The following is a 19,557-nucleotide window of genomic DNA, read 5'->3' on the forward strand; positions in this document are numbered from 1 at the left end:
CAATCATAAACGTGAAAAAATGATCCTAAGTCACTTTCTCAGTGCCACAACTTCAGTCGGTCACTAAATGAATGATTGTAAGTTAAGGACTACCTATAATAGCAGAGAATTACTCATATGACTGAGTACAGCAGTGTTGGCCATCAGTTTAAAAAATTGCAATAGTTATCTATTGAATGGTATCATTCGAATAAATGCTTATATTGCCAATTCCAACATTAAGAAAAATAATAAATCCAGATAAATTGTATGACTGAAGTAAGTAAGACTACAGAAGAGCAAAATGGAAACATTATATTAAATGGCTCAGGAGAAATAAAAGAGTCTTAATGTAATCATTCTTGACTTAAAAACCGTAAAAAGTTGCAGGGAAGGGTTGTAGTTTAATTGCAGCTATAGGGAGGAAACTTTCCAAAGAGACTCTATCCAAATTGGCCTGGAACTTTATTCTTACATTTTTCAATGTATATAAAGATGCCCTTACCAAATCTGTGTGGTTCTTGGGGATTTTTTTGGTTTGCTAGCTATGTAGGGCTTGTCAGTAATTAAGGAAGTGTATTTATGTTAATGCCAGGCAAGTAACCTTGGACAAATATATGGAAAATCTTGGAATATTCAACTATACTTGCACATAAAGCCATTAAGTCACTGTACCTGTATCTAAAGTGGAAGAAGCTATACATGTAAGAAGATGACTTAGCTGAAGAAGGCTGTCTTAAAAAAATAGAAAATGGACTGTATATATATATATATATATATCCACTAAAATGGACAGCTTATCTTGCATTTATCACTTGCAGTGTGCAATCTGAATAACACAAAATGCAAATAGATTAATAGGCACCACTTTGGTGGGAAGGGAACAGCATTCCATGATGTCATGCTGGCCACATGACTGCAGAAATGTCTTCGGACAGCTCTGGCTCAATGGCCTTGAAATGGAGATGAGCACACCCCTATAGTCAGCAATGACTAGCGGAATAAAATCAGCAGGGACTCCTTTACCTTCACCTCCTTACTTTTCTTCTTATTCTTTACTTTTGTTTCCCCCCTTTAAAGTTTGCAAAATATCCAAACAAGCAAGAAGATATGGAAGAAACTCAATAAATGAAGTCAGATTTTATAATCTGCCAAATTCATTATTCCTAAGTAAATTCTATCTCCACAGGCACTTCCTTTTTTTTTTTTTTTTTTTTACTATCCCTAGATTTGCTATATCTGTAAACTAGTATTTTGAACTCCAAGTAAGATAGAACAGTTCTCCAGCAAGGAATCTGTTTAAAATGATTTAGCTGTAATACAGTGAACTTAGAGTATGTCTTGTTATTGGATTTCTTAACCTTTTATATGGTTGCCTTTCCTTTGTTCCTATGCAACCAACAGGTCAAAGAAATGTTATTCTTGTCCTTTCATTTACAAAGATTTGTTCTGTAAAAAAAAAAAAAAAACAGATAATGCCTTCTGTGGCAGAGACCTAAATATTAGTAGGGCTGTGCAAAACATTTTAAAAGGGCACCTCATAAAGGATGTAAGCATGAGTGAAGCACCACTCCTTGAAGGGCTGAAATAATTGTGTCCTTTAGAAAGCTTGTGCACAACCACGATACCTGGTTAGTGTTCTGTTGCACTGGAACTAGTTCCTATCTTTTTGCATGTATTAATTAGCATACCAGGAAGAGACTGCCCTTCCTAGATGTAATCATTCAACAATTTTAGTTCATAAGTATACACTGGCACATATAAATAGGGGCTTATCCACACTGCCAGATTGTCCCAACATCAGTACAGTCCAGCAATCATTTTTGTAGGGCAGCAACATATACCCTCACCCACTGCAAAACTGACCTTCATGTGCACTTCCCTGCTCTGCTTTCAAAGTAGCATTTTCCTCCTTCTGTCCCTCAAGTGTTTTCAAGTCCCATCTTTTTTACTTGCTAATGTTACCTTCTTTTAAGCCAACCCTGCACAAAGTTTATTGTCAAAGACAGGAAACCTTCTCAATCAATTCAATGGTTGACATAGCCTTTAAAGTCTTGGAGAGCTACCTTTAACAGTCCTTTGCCGTAGTGCAGTAATTAAAACCTTAAGTTGTCATGTGTGATGTTGCTGGTTCAAAACCTAGCAGAAACATTTGGGATTTTTATTACTCTTTTTTTCTCACAGACTTGCTTGAGTGACAAGAAATGATGAAAGGCTACACAGGTTATTTTAAATGGATAATCAGGTAGCTCAGGGAAAGAAAAAGAATAATTTTCTTTAAAAAATGCTGGGTTCTCAGCAACAATATTCTATGAGTTAGACCAGAGGTCTTCAACCTTTCCAGGCTCGCGGACTGGAAGGAAGGAGAGTAACTTCAAAATTGGTGCACGCATGCACAGGGCTACGCACACTGGCGCAGCATTAGCAGCCCCGTTCACATGCAGCATGCGCTGGTGCTGTGCACATGCGCGAACGGTCACGCCCCCCCCCGCAGCAGCTAGCGGTCCCATTCGCACATGCACAAATGGGCCATGCAACCCACCCGGGCTAACGGCCCCGTTCACACATGCGCAAATGGGCCACAGACACCCACCCCGTGCTAGCATCCCGTTTGCACCTGCGCACATGTGCAAACCGGGCCACAGGAGCTTGCATGAGTGGGGGGGGGGAATACGCACCCACACGTGCACACAGTGACCAGCCATTTTCACGGCCCACTGGCCAAGACCCCACGGCCCAGGCCATAGGTTGGGGACCCCTGAGTTAGACAAGTGTTATTGCAGGACCATGTCTAGTTCTAGAAAACCCTTATTGATCAACTGGATGTCCAGAGAAACATTTTTATTTTAAAGCTAGCTATTGTACCTATATCCGTGTGCATTTTAATGCTTCAGTTTGGGTAATAAATTCAATTTGTGTGTGTGTATGTGTTGCAGTTGCTTCCCTGGAACAGGAAGTTGACAGGGGTCAGCAGCAAAAGAATCATCTATTGTGAAGCTGTGATACCCTGCAGCCCAGATTGAATCCTTCCCCATGTTTTTGGTAAACTGTCTCAGATCAGATAGGTTTTTTTTTTCTTAAAGCAGCTTAAAGTCAGCCGGGCATGAGAAGAGAACTGGAGCAGCTTAAGGTGTAGTGCAGGTATGTCCACATTACGATCAATTCATTTGTATTAAAAACCTAGTATGGCTAATCCTTATCAGTTTAATCCATGCCCTTCAGTTTAAGTAGGCTATGAGCCATGTTACTTCTGAAATATAATAAGAGAGGTTCACCTGATAAATTCATATACGAAAAAACAATATAATTTGTAGTGATTTTTTAAAGTTTGGCAAGGGTGGACACTAATAACATTACATCAGCTTCAAATTATAGTGCTGTCCTTGGAAGAAGATTTCTGCAGATCCATTACCATAAACAGAGACTTTAGTTCTTCAGGAAGTGTATTTCCTTAAAGAACAGAACTGCCATCTAATATTTCAAGAGATATAATTTCATATTAACTTCTTTAATTTAACAAAATAAAATGCAGCAGCATGCACAGTAGGCTATCAAACCAATAAGTCTGATGAAGACAATATTATGTCATCACAACACAAGCCTATTCTAGTCTTTTTTATTGTTGCTGTTGGTGGTGGTGGTGTTGCTGTTTTACAGATGCCCACTACATCAGTTTTTAATCAGTTACTGCTCTTTGGATATTATGAATCCTAATGCCCTCAAGAGTAATACCCCAAAAAACTACATATAGTGATAATAAAAGCTATTATTTTAAAATGATAAAGGTGTATGAAAAAGTAAAAAGACACAAAGGAAGACAAAAAACAAATATTAGAAGTCAATATATCAGGAGAAATTACTCAAAAGGCTAACCAGAAGAGATATAAATGAAGGGATTTCTGGAAGAAACCATCAAAATCTCTGGAGTTTTGCAAATTAATTTACAAGTACTGTAAAAGTTCAGACATTTATATAACTATATAAAAAGCTGAATCTTCTATAATTATAAGAGAAATTATTAACAATCTATTACAAAAATATTTCACCCAATTATAAATGTATGATTATTTGAAAGAGTTTTGAGAGTTAACTTAAATTGCTGCAACATCTGGCACACTATCCAGACATGAATGGGGGATAAGGAAAGCAAATGACCACACCCACAAGATGACCTTATCACACAATTGTGACATCTTGCAATGCTTGCATGTGACAAAGTCTTATTTGCAAAGAAAATCCTGAGGTGATAAGTGTTTTACAAATTTGCTAACCTAAAGCAGTTGTTTTCTGCACTCTAGCTTAGGACTTTCAGATATGGATTGAAAAATCGGGATAGCAGCTAAATGGATACACTAACTTCTATCAGTAGTAATTAGAGTACTGGATTAGGACTGAGGCAACATAGATTCAATTCCACCCTCAGCCATTAAATTCAGTGGGTAACTTTCAGCCAGTCATTTTACCTATTATCACAGAAGTCTTACTTATTATCAATAACAATTCTATCTAGTATCACAGGAGTATTCCAGGGGAAGTTCTATATACTTTACCATGCTCACCTTCTAGAAAGTGAAAGGAAGGGTATCAAATTTTAGCACAGGGTACAACCCTGTATTTTACTACTAGTTCTTGTTCAATCTGTTAAAAAATATTTTTTGACATTTTCTTAAGAGAAGATTAGAATTTCAGTATAATTATCATGGGTGAAATGAAGTGTTCTTATGAGATAGCCAAGGTATTGTGTAAATATCCATTCTCTCAGTCTCCAGTAATCTGCATTCTCCCTGGCTTCTCCCACTTCAATTAAGTTCTAAGGGAAGAAATCAGGATGAATCACTATGTGGGTTTTTCAAACTGTGAAATGTGAGCAGCTAGGAATGCTTAAGAACAATCAGAAGACATACCAGAAAATGACAATAGCAATAGCACTGTCTATCATCTCCAACAATACATTTAATGAACAAACATTTAATGAAGAGAAGGACGAGGGGGGGACATGATAGCAGTATTCCAATATTTCAGGGGCTGCCACAAAGAAGAGGGAGTCAAGCTATTTTCCAAGGCACCTGAAGGCAGGACAAGAAGCACCGGATGGAAACTAATCAAGGAGAGAAGCAATCTAGAACTAAGGAGAAACTTCCTGACAGTGAGAACAATTAATCAGTGGAACAGCCTGCCTCCAGAAGCGGTGAATGCTCCAACACTGGATGTTTTTAAGAAGAGACTGGACAGCCATTTGTCCGAAATGGTGTAGGATTTCCTGCCTGAGCAGGGGGTTGGATTCGATGACCTCCAAGGTCCCTTCCAACTTTACTACTACTACTACTACTACTACTACTACTACTACTACTACTATTATTCAATAAGTTGAAAATACCACCAAGAGAAATTGGAAATAATTATCCATCACTCCAAGAATAGGGGAAAAATAATGCCTTCTTCAAAGGGAAAGAAAACATTTGAGAAATCCCACATTCCAACTGTATTAGCAGTCTTCCAGCTTAATAAATTAATTAAATAAATATATTCCTTTTTAAAAATTATCATTATTAACTATTTCATGTGGTATAAGAGATGCATGAAGATATATAATCATATAGAACATTTTAATGACAGTACCCACTCATGTCATCTTTTAATATTGGAGTTCTGAATTACTTTTAATGATGCTGCTTTCTATAAAATGAAACTGACATTTGTACTACATTGTCTGTGCCAATATCTGCCAGAGAAGAATTCATTCTTGTGTCTTCATAAATATTTCCATCGAGTTCTTAACAAATGAGATGCATCATATTTTATCATTAAATGTCTGACAAATCAATAGTCTAAAAGGAAAGGATCAAGGTTATATGTGGCAGCACAGAGCAGGAACTGCATTTAACCTGACAAGACTAAATTACTATTGTTGACAGTAAACCAGAAAACTGGATGCTTTTAACTAAAAATGTTTTCTTTACATGGCTAAGTTTCTAGAGCCTTATCAGGCAGAATTCCCTATTATTACCTCTTTTTTTTACAACTTATGTATTTTATAAGCATGTAAACCATATTATAAAATCTCTGTCCTGCTTATACTAATATTATATTGAATTAATGATATAGGCAATCTCCTCTTTCACAGTTTAAGATGCCACTAGGGGCATGTTTATCTGAGGCTCACACATTGAATATATAAAGCCTTGCTTCTAAATAAACATCGCAGAATTTAACTGCAAATTCATCAATATGTTATTTTCTGTAGCTTTAAACTGAAGAAAAAAAGTCACTATACAATGCATTTACTGTATCTTAAGTATTAACTTGTACTGTTAATATTTTTTAAAAAGAAAAATTTTATATTAGTTTTGGAAAATCTAAAAACTAGTGTCAATAATGTAATCTGAATTTGTTATTGTTATTTTATTAAATGTTTACTCTGGACTCTGCAATTTTCCTAGCATGCCAAGAGCCATTGATAGATAAAAGAAAAATTGTGGGACATAATAAAGAAGAAAGAAACTCAAACTAACCAGGCAATTTGCAACACAAGATTCAAAGCAAGTAATGGATTTAGATAAAAAGTTAATTAAAAGGGTGGTAAAATACAGATGAAATAGTCCATTTTAGCAACTGAAGAACAGGAAGAATTTAACTTACCAGCTTTAAGTACAAATTGTTGACCAGCTTGCCAGTATCTCTCTATTTCTTTCCTTTTATAAGAGCTGCTGGTAAACTGGAGCCAAAAGAACAGGAAGCATCAAATAGCATGAGATGAGTTTGTACTCCAAGGCAGTATTAAATAATGTTTCTAGACATATGCCTATTTAATAAAAATACACTCCACTGAATTCTTGTTATAAATTATGTTATAAATACTGCATTTTCTATAGCAGTGGTGGCGAACCTATGGCACAGGTGCCAGAGGCAGCACTTGGAGCCCTCTCTGTGGGCACACGTGCCATTGCCCCAGCCTCGCCTCCCCCCGTGACCCCCTGTCCAGCAGCCCTCCTGAAGGAGAGTCGCCCCCAAGCATGGCCCACATGGAGCAGCACAGCCAAGGACATGGCAGCCAGGCAGCAAAGACAAGACTCTGTTCTCACACCCCATCATGCACAGTTGATGCTGCAGGGCATGGGCAGAGGGCATGACCACCATAGTGCTGCTGGGCTGCCTGGGTGATCTGCGGCGGGCCCTGGAGGCGGTAAGTGGCCTTGTGGGTAGGTGGGGTGAGGGATGGGGGTGGAGTGGGGCTGGGCCAGTTTTGGGGCACTCGATCTCTAAAAGGTTCACCATCACTGCCCTAGAACAATGGTGGCGAACCTATGGCACGTACGCTAGAGGCGGCACTCAGAGCCCTCTCTGTGGGTACGTGCGCCGTCACCCCAGCCCTGCCTCCCCTTGTGGCCTTCTCCTCACCAGCAGGCCCCTGGGGGAAAGTCACCCGCAGGCACAGGCCGCGCAAACTAGTGCAGGCAAGGACATGGCAGCCGGGCAGTGGGGACAAGACTCCACCCTTGTGCCCCATCGCATGCAGTTGATCCTGCGGAGTGCGGACAGAGGGTGTAGCCGCCATAGCGCTACTGGGCCACCTGGGTGATCTGCAGTGGCCCTGCGGGTGGGTGGGGCAGGGGGGGCGGAGCGGGGGTGGGAGGGGTAGGGAGCGAAGGGGCAGAGCAGGCAGGATGGTGAGGGGCTGGTTTTGGGGCACTCGGTCTCTAAAAGGTTTGCCATCACTGTTCTATAGCAGGGTTTTTCAACCTTTTCACCCATTGTACCACTTTTAAGATATGGCAACATCCGAGTACCACCAGTCACCTAGCAAGGTGTCAAAAACTTGATGACCAAAAAAAAAAAAAAAGGAAAAAAGTGATAAAATACAGGTAGTCCTCATCTTACAACAGTTCGCTTAGTGACTGTTCGAAGTTACAATGGTACTGAAAAAGTGCCCCCCCAAGCCACAGCCGAGCAAGACAGGCCCAGCGGCGTTCTTCCTCCTGTCCAAGGTTTTCATTGTTGTGAGCATTTCTGTTGAGGATTGGCAGTGGGGGTGGGGTGGGGGGTGTTTGGTTTTTATTCCCCCTGTCTGCTGGGTGGTTGCAGCAGGTTTTGGTCACTTCACATGACCCTGGAACACTGTGACCGTCATAAATATGAATCAGTTGTCAAGCATCTGAATGTAAATCACAAGACCCTGGAGATGCTGCAACATTCTAGCTGATCGATGTTTCTTCTGGGCTCAGCAGAAGTACCAGGATCAGCGCTGAGGTCCATCTGGAGCCTGGTGCTGATCCTGGTGCTTCCACTGAGCCCTGACAGCCCTGCAGCTCCAGCCATCTCTCGCTCAGGCTTGTGTGGTGCTGCCACCAGTTCAGCTTATTCTCCTCCCCTGCTACCATTTTTCTAGGATGGTCGCATACCACCTGCCAGGTGCCAATGTACCACAGGTGGTACCAATACCACTGGTTGAAAAGCCCTGCTCTATAGAATACTAGAGCTAGGGCTTTCATGTGACACCTTGCTGATTCGGTAAATTAGAGCTTTCTGACTCTTCATGGCATAACCAAAATCACCATACATAGGATAACACCACCATACATATTCCCCATATTTATTCTGATCCAGTAAGTTTTGCATGGTATCCAATGACTGCATAGGCAGGAGACAATTTTAAATTTGTTTTGTTCCACAATTGTTCCCATCACCTATCCGTCCATCCCCAGGTATCACGGCAAATATCTTCTCCGGAAGTTGGGTTCTAAATGGTAAAACTACTACTGGAATTTATTTTGTTTTTTATTTATTAAATTTGCCATCCATCTGGCCTCTGGCCACAAGGCGATTTTTAAAGTTGTAATGGATAATGCAAATTACCTGGAATCTGATGGCTGTGTTTTCCTTTAGCACAGATCCCACTTTAACATAATTGTCCCCTCATTTTTCAACCATACCATGACATTGGCCCTACTTATTAAGGCCTTCATTTTTCTGGAGTCTAATAGTGGCATAAGTAGCTGCAGGGGCAAAAAGCATGCAGGACATTATTTCTGGAATTCTTCCCAATCCTACATGGCGGTGGCCAGAGGTGGCATCTATCCTTCTTTTGTATAATGAAATAACTTGTGGTTAAGTGCTTATACTGTTTATTTATCTCTCCAAGGAACAATCAGATTTTAAGCAAACATAACATATGTGTGTGTCTGTGTCTGTCTTTATTTTTGAGGGTATAATCAGGACAAGCTAGTTTCAGATCCTTTTTCTCTATATTTGTAAGGATCTAATCAAGGAGGGGAATCTATGTTGTATTTCTGCATGTGTGTTTCTCCTTGTGCTGTCCCTTTGTGCATCCATCTAACTTCTTGTTAAGGAACTGTTTACAATCTCAGGTATGATTGCCATGACAAAACAGTACTAATGGATGCAGGAAATCCAAATCCTACATCTATGTGATTATTTTCCTTTGTTTGCTTTCAAATAATACTTTAAGGCTGATTATTCTGTCAATTATTCACTCATACAATATACTCAATTAGCAAACTCCTGCTTAATATTCCTATGAAATGAAACTATAGTAGCACATTTATAAAATATTTTAAATTTAATTTACAGTCAAAAATCAAAAGACAAACAAAACAATAATAATGTGGGAAAAAAAGAAAAGAAAATGGAAAGTTAGAATATTAGATACAGTAAGCAAAAGTTAGCAAGAAACATTAAACATTGGGGCCAGCCTAGTCTGTACTTTAGTTTCATACTTAAAATTCAGTTGCTTCATCACTATAATATGTAATTTATTACTTGCTTTAATATATAATTGTCCAAATATTCGAAGCCTTCTGTACAAAATTAGATTTGGATCAAATTTGTATCCTGAATGAATCTTTGAACAAACTATTGTTTTAAATCCAAATAATACTTCAAAGAAAATCTTAATATTCTTTGTTTCTAAAATGGTGTAATAAGTGAAAAAAGTCAGTGTGGTGTATAAAGTTGGAGTGCTAGACTTAGAACTGAGGAAACTTGATTGAAAACTTTATTCAGATATATAAAATTTACTGAATGGCTTGGCCCAATAGGGTCAGAGATGTCATCTTGCAAAAGATGGAATATTAATGTAATAAATAAATTGAGAAAGATGACATGGTTTCAAAGTCATAAGTGATTTTTCATTAAGAAGCAATAAGAAATGGCCCATAAAATTTGAGTCTGGTCTTTGACAATATGAAGCTGTGGCCTCTGCTACAGACATACACATATTAGTGGCTTGCTGCCAAACTATGGAACCCATGTTACTTCTTCACAAGAGATGGCAGGACAACAGAAAAGAACAGTAAAATAAAGCAGGACACACAAAAAATTGGAGTGCATGCTAGAATGTCTCTTTCTACACACTGTGCTTTCAGAGAAATCTCTAATGTTCATTCATCTTATACTTATCTCAGCTTTTCAATAGTGGGTATATTATTTGCTGCATCAATGCCCATGGAAAGTAAGGCTGTGATTTACTCTCATAGTATATAAGAAATAGTGCTGATCAAACCAAAAACAATCTCCATAAAATGATAGAAACAAATTAAATGTAGCCAATGACATAATATCTTCCCCTCCCACCTATCGAGGTCATTCCCAATACCATTACATTTTGGAACAACCTCCTTTGTCCAATCCTATTTTATTTTACATTTGATGTTTATGGCCCAGGTTTGCCTTAATGGCTTTAATTAGAAAGCATAAGAGGAAAGGATGTCACACTTTCTATTCCTTTTTTAATCAGTCTGCTTTTATTTTAAGAGAATATTCCCTCTTCCCCAAATGTGTGTGTGTGTGTGTTTGTATGTGTATGTATATTACATCAAATAAAGCCTGCTGGTATATTTGAGGTAATGTTCTCCAAGTGAAGGAAACGGTGCATTACAGAGACAACCAAATCTTTAAAATACATACTTTATATATGTATAAAAGCACATCCACCATATTGTGCTTTGCAAAGTAGGAAAAAAACAACAAGCCAAAATATTGACACAAAACTTCCATGCATACACCCAAGACTACTTTTTAGCAGCTGTAAATTTGTGAAACAGAATAATGGGGCAATCTGTATATTGTATTTATCCATAAATACATTAAACAGCCAATGGGATATCACATATCCATACTCCCAGGTCAATTTTTTTTACCATTTTCTAAGTATTTAATTTATTGTTATGCATGTTTTATTTCATATACTTTATAGTATATGAAACCTGTCTTCAGTTTCATGTTCATGCAAAACACTTCATAATTCAAGCCTATTCTCTTTGTTATACACTTTCTTTAAGTCAACAAACATACAGTTAAAATTTCTCTCTTTCTCACATTTATATATTTCTCAGTGATCTGCTAAAGAGCAAAAATATGGTCTGCATTATGCCTGGCATAAACTTAATCAGAAATTATAATGTTAGTAGGCTATGAGTTTTTTAAGCCTTTCTAATGGAAATGAAAAAATAACTTGCTCAAAATGTTATGACTGAGTATTTTAAAAATGTGGGAAACCCAGATGGGGCCTTCAACTATTCTTGTACAAGTTTTCATTCTGTAGTTGATCTGCATCAAAAAGAAGCCACAATTTGTCCTTTCAACAAGTTCAGTCCCTGATTGAATGGAATAAGAGCCCATCGAGTAGAGCGTAAATCAGATTTTCATGTTTTTATTACTTGTAATTGTTGTTTTAATATACAAAAAAGAAAAGTAATTTTTTAAAAAAGAAGAAACACAAAAAGAATAGACAAAAGTCACATTATATGGCATACAATGCAGCCTGCTTTTAAAAAAAAAGTCATTCAATTTTGATCACACAAAATGATATTCATTAGTTCTTCCATTACAAAGAGGCAACTTAAATATAGCAAGTGAACATTTTACTGAGAAGTCCTTGGTACTCTCTGAGCTTGGTTGCTTTCTTGCAGACATTTCATTACCCAAACTAAGTAATAGCATTAGTGCTATGATGACGTTATCTAGCTTGGATAATGAAATTTCTGCAAGACAACAACCAAGCTCAGAGAGCACCAAGGATCCCTCATTTCAACCCCGAGCTACAAATATTCTCCTTCATTCGAACATTTTACTGTAATCCAAAATTGTAAATCTAGAGAAGCAATAACAATTAAGCATGGGGCAAATTATCATATTTGCTGTCCCTTCAATAAGTCCATAATACTTACACAGTGGTAATTTTTGAATTGTTTCACATATAATTCAAAATTATGCTCTCATCTTTAAAATATAATGATCATTGCATTATTATATTATGTTTAATGTATATCAAACCAAAATGGAAAGAAATGTTCCTTCATCCAATTCATGCCTTTATCATCTCTCAGATGGACTACTACAATTCACTTCACATAGAACCCCCCCCCTTGAAAACTTCTTGGTAGCTTCAGCAATGGCCCATGTGTTTGCTGGACAGTCATGTCATGACACACCATTAGTTCAGTTGCTATGTTCATTGCTTGTTTGTTTCCGGATATAATTCAGGATTTCAGGCCTACCTTTAAAGCTTCACACAGGCTCAGGGGAGCTACAGATAGCCTTCCAAATTAGGTTCTGTCTGCCCAATTTGGACAACCAGAGAACATCTTATGAAGGTATCCTTGGGCCAGAAGCTGAAGTGTGAAGACGCATAAAGTTGAGATTTCTTCCCAGAAGCTCCTTGCTATGGAACACAGCTACTCTTGTCCTAGCTTTCTAGAAATTGATAAAAGCTGGCTGTTCCAGAAGATTTTTGTTTGTTTGTGGAATATCAGTAGCGATCTTAACTATTAATTTGCATTTTATGCTTATGTTTTAGGTGTTATATTATAAAATATTTTCATGTTTAGTATCAGTATACTACTTAGAATGTATATTTGGAATGAGATAGCAGACATAGACAATAAATAAATAAATAACCAACTAAGTCAGTGCTACCAAGAAAAAAGAACAAAGCAGAAACACTGTCAAAACTCCCATCAGGGATTTGACCGAGCAAGCCCACTACTACCTTGCACAGCTAAAGCAGATATTCCCACATTATCTTTGTAAGTAGGATGATCTGTGAAAAAAATTGCAATTTCCCCCCCTAGATTATTGTTGTATTATGGCTAATGAATATGCCACAACTCCTATTATTACTGTTCTGAGAAATCTTTACCAGGAACACAAAGTTACTGAAAGAATTGAAATTGAAGAAAAGAGAATGGGTCAGAATTGGAAACAGGTATAACAAGGGTGCATATTTCCATATATCTATTTAACTTTTACAACAAATATACTGTAAAAATAGCAAAATCAGAATTGATGACAGCAGGAATCAAAAGAAAAGGATGAAACATTAACAATTTGAGATGAGCAGATGACACCATTGTTAATCAGGAAAAAAAGATTTAGAATATCATTATACAAGCATTATTGTTATTGCTTGTAAAGTAAAACATAGATTAATATTAAATATTAAGAGAATGGTGATGTTAATCAATGGGCTTAGTGAACTCACTATTCAAAAGTGAAGCTGGGAAGAGTGTTTGGTTTTCTTGGGCTCAAAATAAATAAAGATGGACAATGTACTAGAGAAGCAAAGAGAAAATTAATTCTGGGGGGGGTGTCAATGATAAACATATGCAATACCATGAACAATAAAGAGATTTCTAAGCTTAACAGTGCTCAATGCTATTAGATATTTGATGTCTGAATAACAACATATGTAAATACAATTAAAAATAAGAAAATCTCTACTTAGGCGTGCACACAACCTAAAGGATGTGTGACAAAAGAAAAAGACATGAAATCAGAAAAATAATAATCCCCAAACAAATGCAATTGGACAAAGAGCTGTTAATACACCAATACTATTCCTATGGAATAATTTTGTATCCAGGTCAAATGTAAAACTTTATATTGTTTTTATTGTTATTTTCATGTAATACCATCAGTTCAAGCTAACAGGTCAGCTAACACCAAGAAGCTTTAGAATGCCTATAGTTAATAATCATTCATAAAACTAAAGAAATCTTATCTGTGGATGACTAAGGCTGCAATGGACATAATAAAGCCCACAATGTTGTGACTGATCCATAACTGCAAATATTACTTTAATGTGATGCACTTTAAAGGTATTCATGGGATAGTTACCAAAAGAAAAAAATGTTTTTCATTACAGTTTCATTACATTTCTAAAAAAAATCTGTTTTTATGCTACAGTACAAATAATAAAATATCAGAATAGTGCCACACTAGTAGCTTTTGAAAATTACAATACACAATACAATTCTAGGAGCATGATAAGAGAAAATACTGGCTGTGCCAGCCATTCATTCTTTGAGGTTACTTGTACAAGAAAGAGGTAAGGACTGGGAAAGCAAATGCTATAGTAGATCATGTACTATTAAGTATCATTGCTTTAGTTACTGAATGTAAATTGTAAACTGCAAAAAATGCTTACATGTCTGTTATGGAATAGTTGTCTCAATAGCTTTACTGAGGCTGTTTATTGTCTGTTTTAAAGCACAGTAAAGGTGACTAGCAGCACATAAAACTAGATAAGATATAAAATAAACAATATTTGAAATTCTAGTTCACTGTATCTTAAACATTCAGAACCAAAACAAATTTTATCTTTAGCTATCACTTAGATCAAATACTATATATCAGAGATTTTACATCTGTAGATGCATTAAAATTTCCATCTAATGCTGAAGGGGGCTTAAAAAATCCTAGTAGTTGAGATACTGAGGTTTCTATCTTTCAATGTGCTAAGCAAAACTCATTTATAACCAAGCTTATTAAGTATATGATAATATTCAGTTATCATAATGATCAACAAGGTGTTGAGTGACTTAGAGTCTTTATTTTACAAACAGTACTGTAACACCAAGCAACAAGGATATCACTAAGCACTTTCAGCACCATGGACAGCATCGAGCCTCCGCAGCACTGTGGGCCTATGTTCCATCAGACAGGATTGGACTGTACCTTATCTGATTCAGTTTACAGTTCAGAATAATATACAATCTCAACACCTCCTTCTCCTTTTCCTTAAATATGAAGCAACACTTACATCGATCATAAGGACAAGCTTCCAAGACATTAGCAATAACATGTGTAACGTTGAACTGTTTATTATATCCCCAAAGTCTGGATATCACAAGTTTATTTATAAAGATACTATCCTCAAAGCAAACTTTTAAAATAAGTTGCTTTAAAAAAAACAGAAAACTCTTCTTGACCAATAAATATTTCCTGAAGGACTACTTCTTGGGGGGGGGTTAAAACTGGTTCAATCTAAAAGTGTTTTTGGATATTTTACATTTTTTTGCTTTTTTACAAAACCTAAAACAAAATGCAGTGATCTTTAAGGTTTCTTAAGATATTCACTATCCAGACATTTTTCTTTCAAAATAATATTGCTGGCCTTTGTATTTTAAAGCATAACACAATTCTTACAGAAAGTGATCACATAGTCAGTTTAATTTGTTTAAAATAAAATCATACCATTAGCTTTAGAGAAAATTATTTTCATATGAATTCACCTGGGACAGCAACTGTAAAGAAATTCACTACAACAGTTACAACACAACAAAAAAATTTTGCTACACATGCAATTGTGGCTTGAGCAGAATGAGAAAATAATCAAGTGTGCAGTCACCACAATTCTACTACCATCAGGGCTTTCTACCCAGAATCACTGCAGAATTTATTAGCAGTTAATAAAACTGGAGTTAATCCTAACTCCAGAGATTTAATAGAGAAGATTTGAAGCACACACATGTGCCAAGAAAAAGAAAGTCCACCTGAGACTACTTCCTTTCCTCTATGACTCAATTACCATCCTCTCTAGTACTCCTCAGATAATCACCGAGATTTGATTCCCAACGGTTCCAGGAAGCACTTTAAAGCCCCCAAAGCAAAGCTTTCACAATGAATTCGGACAAGATTGTCCTTCAGAGAGACGCTGTAAGTACTTGACCAAACACGTAACTATTATTTCTCTGTCGTTTATTCTCGATAGTCCGGAAGTGTAGAAAAGAGAAACACCAAGCACGTTATCTTTGGTAGCACAGGAAACTATGAACTGTGCCTATTACACGCACACAAAACCCAAAAGAACATATATCTAGTTTCCATCATCTATTCATCCCTACAAACACAGCAACTTCAAAATAACTTCCTCTGCAAAGCAACTATTCTGGCCCGCTGACCTCTGAATGACGCCTCTTCCTTGCCAACTCCGGGAAACAACCGAAATCGCAAATCAGGTAAGGACGACATGGGAAAACCCCTTCCCAACTATGCTTCAACCTAACTATTCCCTTCCCCCAGCTCCAGCCCATGCACGTTCCTCACCTTGGATCCTACTCGCTGGCACGCCGCCACTTTTCCCTGCCAAGCCGCATTCCAGCCCCAGGCGAAGAGGTCCAGTGTCTCGCGGTTCTCAGAAGGAAACTACCTCTACCCTCCCAAGAGATCGAGGATGGCCCGCCCGCCGTTCTCTCCCCCCCTCCACGCCTTGACCGCGCGCTTCCTCGAAGATCGCAGGCCAACTAGGTAGCCACAGACCCCAAGGGTAAAATACACACAGCCGCCGCCGAAAAGCAAGCGAGGCTCCTACCTTGCAATCCTCCGGACCGGATTTCACCGAGTATTCCTCCGCCTGCAGGTATTTCTGGAGCACGAGCTCGAACTCCCGGTAGCGGTCCTGAGCTTGTCGGTCGTACCTCTGGTAAACCAGAACGCAGCGGCGGCAGGAGCGAAGCCAATCCTCCTCCCTGCTGCGCCGATCCCCTTCCCCAGCGCCCCAGTCGTCGTCTTCGTGATCCTCGCCGTGGTCCACAGTGCAGTTCAGCGTGTCCGGGCGAGAAAGCCCGGCGAAAAGCTCGCGCAGCGTATAGGAATTACAAAAGGGAAGGTAGAGCTCCGCCTGGGCCGAGCCCCCCGGTTGTAAGCGGCGACAGGCAGCCTCGGCGTCGCCCAGCAAGCTGAAGCACTGGCCGGTGGCCGGTGCGGCAGGGCTGCTGCTGGGGGCCGTCCCCCCTACGTCGTGCTCCATGCCCGGCTCCGCGCGGCGCTCCCGGTCCCGATGGCGCCCGGCGGCGACTTGCCTGGCCTCAACGCAGAGCCACAGGTGGTCGGAGAGCAGGACGGTGAAGAAGAGCAGGGAGGCCAACGACAGGCGCCATTTCTGTGCCCGCTCCGAGTCGGCGAAGGGCTTGTCGGTGTCCCGCGGGCCGAAGCACACGCCCGAGCCGGATCCTCCCGTGGGGCGGCTGCTCATATTTCGGGAGCGCGCAGCCCCGGCCGGCTCCACGGCGACGGGGGCTCCGCAGCCGGGCTCGACGGCCCCACGGGCATGGACACTGGGCGGCGGGGCGCCAGGCTCCCCCCTCAGCGAAGGGTGACGACGGGGGTGGGGGTGGCCGCGGCGGCGTTGTTGGTGCGAATGGTGGCGATGGTGCTGGTGCTCCTGCGCGCTGGGCTGGGCTGGGCCGGGCCGGTAGCCGTCCCCTGCCTCCCTCGCCTTTCCTGTCACCCGGGCATGGTCAGAGCACAGGCCCCCATTTTGGCGCCAACACCGCCAGTCCCCCGCTTCCCGCCCGTCGCCTCATGCCGCGCTCCACCGCCCCCACCCCCCACCCCGGCGCCCTGGAGAGCCACCCGGGGAACCCCGCGGACTGCGCCCCCGCTAGCCCCAGACGAGCTCCTGGCGCTGGGGTGGCTGCGGCTCGACAGGTTTCCGGGGCTGCTGGGGAGATTCCAGAGCGCCGGGGCTGAGGCTGCTGCAGTTCCTGCCGCTTCGGAGGTGGCGGCTTCTGCTGCTGTGGCTCCCGCTGCGGCTGGCTCTGCTTTCGCTGCTGTTGCTGCTGCCGCCGCCGCCGCTGCAGCGGCTGCTAGGAGTGTTGGTGCCACTGCGGTGCGGTTGCTGTGGCTCTCGCTGAAGCTCCCGCCGGGCACGATCCCTCCCGGCTCGCGGCACGGATTTGGTTGCCTCCTGCCGCCCGGGGGCCACCCTCATCTTGGGGCCCTGCGCTAAGTTGCCGCCATCTTCGTCCGGGAGAAGCACTTTTTTGGTGGAGAGCGCACGGCCCTTTGCGTCATCTCCTCCTGCGCCGCTAGCCTGGCGCATTGGCGGCGGCGGCGGCGCGGCTTGCTCTGCTTTCTTTCGACTGGGGAGGGGGCCGGAGGAGGAGGAGGAGGGAAGCGGAGAGGTTTGGGGAATTGCCTGCCACTCTGTGGCTCGTTCTCGCCGGTTTTAGGACGTTCTGGCTCGAGGGGGGAAATCTCTCAACTCTCTTCCCTCACCCTTCAGGTAAGATGGATGCCTCGGAGACCCTCGGGGTGAGTGACTCCGGCGTAGCTCTTGCCGATTTAAGGGATCGGTTTCCATTTGACCTGCGCGCCCCTTTCCCATCCACTCTTCCCAAAGCTCTAACCTTCGGTTCGTAGCGGCTGTTTCATAAACAGGCAGCAGCCAACTCTCCCCGAGCCACTTCGTAGTGCGGGAGGCACGCAGTTGCATAAAACTTTCTCTTCTGGCTTTTGCGTTTGTTTTTTTTTTTAAACAGAAAAGGCAGGCGCTGGAGTCTGACCGGAGACGTTTTGCGGAGAGAGGGGCAGAAAGCGCTAAATCCCATTTTGCCGAAAATCGGCCTCTGCGCTATTCTCCCAGCAGAATTTGATTGAAGAAAGTTCTTTTTCACAGGGCTAGAGAAAAATCTTTTGCGTTAATTGTATTTAATAATGATGATTGTGTTATGTTATGCACTATATGTACCTGCGCAATAATATTTTGGAGTAACAGATTTTGCCTTCCTAACTGAACTTGACCATAAGGACATTCCTTCCAATTCTGAAGCTCATTATTCTATTATAGAGAGAAGTGTTGCTGTGTGGGGGCTTGGAGTTTTAGATTACAAGTGAGTCTGTTTTGTTCTGGTGCACTCCTTATTAAAGGAGCTAATTAGGGAGTGAGGGGTATAGTTTTAGCCTTCAAAATCTGTTCTTGCTCTCTTCTTGAAGAAAAAAAAATATTGCAGGTGGGTATAAGGGAAGGATCAGGCAGCACTTAATGCCTGCCCACCCCCATCCAGATACTTCCAAGACTACTCATACTAATATTCACCATACTTCTGCTATTAGTGCAGCAACTCTCCATCTACATTCTAGTTTGATGGCCTGTGTTCAAGAACAGCTACAGCGCCACCAAAAGGATTTGCGGTAGAATAATCTGGCAGTAGGCCACATCCCAATCTGATGCCCATGTACACAAAGCAAATGCCAGCAAATGTGCTAGAGGATGTGCTTCTGAAAAGGAATCCATAACATTACAGCATCAGTTGTTCCAGTGTTATAATACCAATTAGAAGTTAGACTTTCACATGAAGTTTTATCTTACTCAATCCTTAGGTATCTTACTGATTGGCAGATAGGCACACTGGTTTTATGGATTTCTAGTATTATGAGGTGTTATCTTGTTAATATAGAAAACTGTTAGTTAAAATATTTAGATATCTAAATGTAATACAGATAATAATACACTTAAATGTATCTCTTTAGTCCTTTAAACATTAAAATGAAAGATAT

The 19,557-nt window shown here is 40.5% G+C and overlaps 1 protein-coding gene across 1 annotated transcript in view; it reads right to left on the reverse strand.

Moving 5' to 3' along the window:
• FAM155A (family with sequence similarity 155 member A) overlaps positions 1–18,158 on the reverse strand; it is a 465,216-nt gene extending 447,058 nt beyond the window's left edge. Inside the window, exon 1 of the mRNA XM_039326731.1 lies at positions 16,589–18,158. Coding sequence (XP_039182665.1) covers positions 16,589–17,251 — 663 coding nt within the window. The 5' untranslated portion in view covers positions 17,252–18,158. The remainder of the gene's footprint in view (positions 1–16,588) is intronic.
• Positions 18,159–19,557: the final 1,399 nt, after the last annotated feature.

The sequence above is a fragment of the Crotalus tigris genome, unplaced genomic scaffold (genome assembly GCF_016545835.1).
Source record: "Crotalus tigris isolate CLP2741 ecotype Arizona unplaced genomic scaffold, ASM1654583v1 scf7180000024343.1644824, whole genome shotgun sequence".
In the NCBI taxonomy this organism is placed as follows: Eukaryota; Metazoa; Chordata; class Lepidosauria; order Squamata; family Viperidae; genus Crotalus; species Crotalus tigris.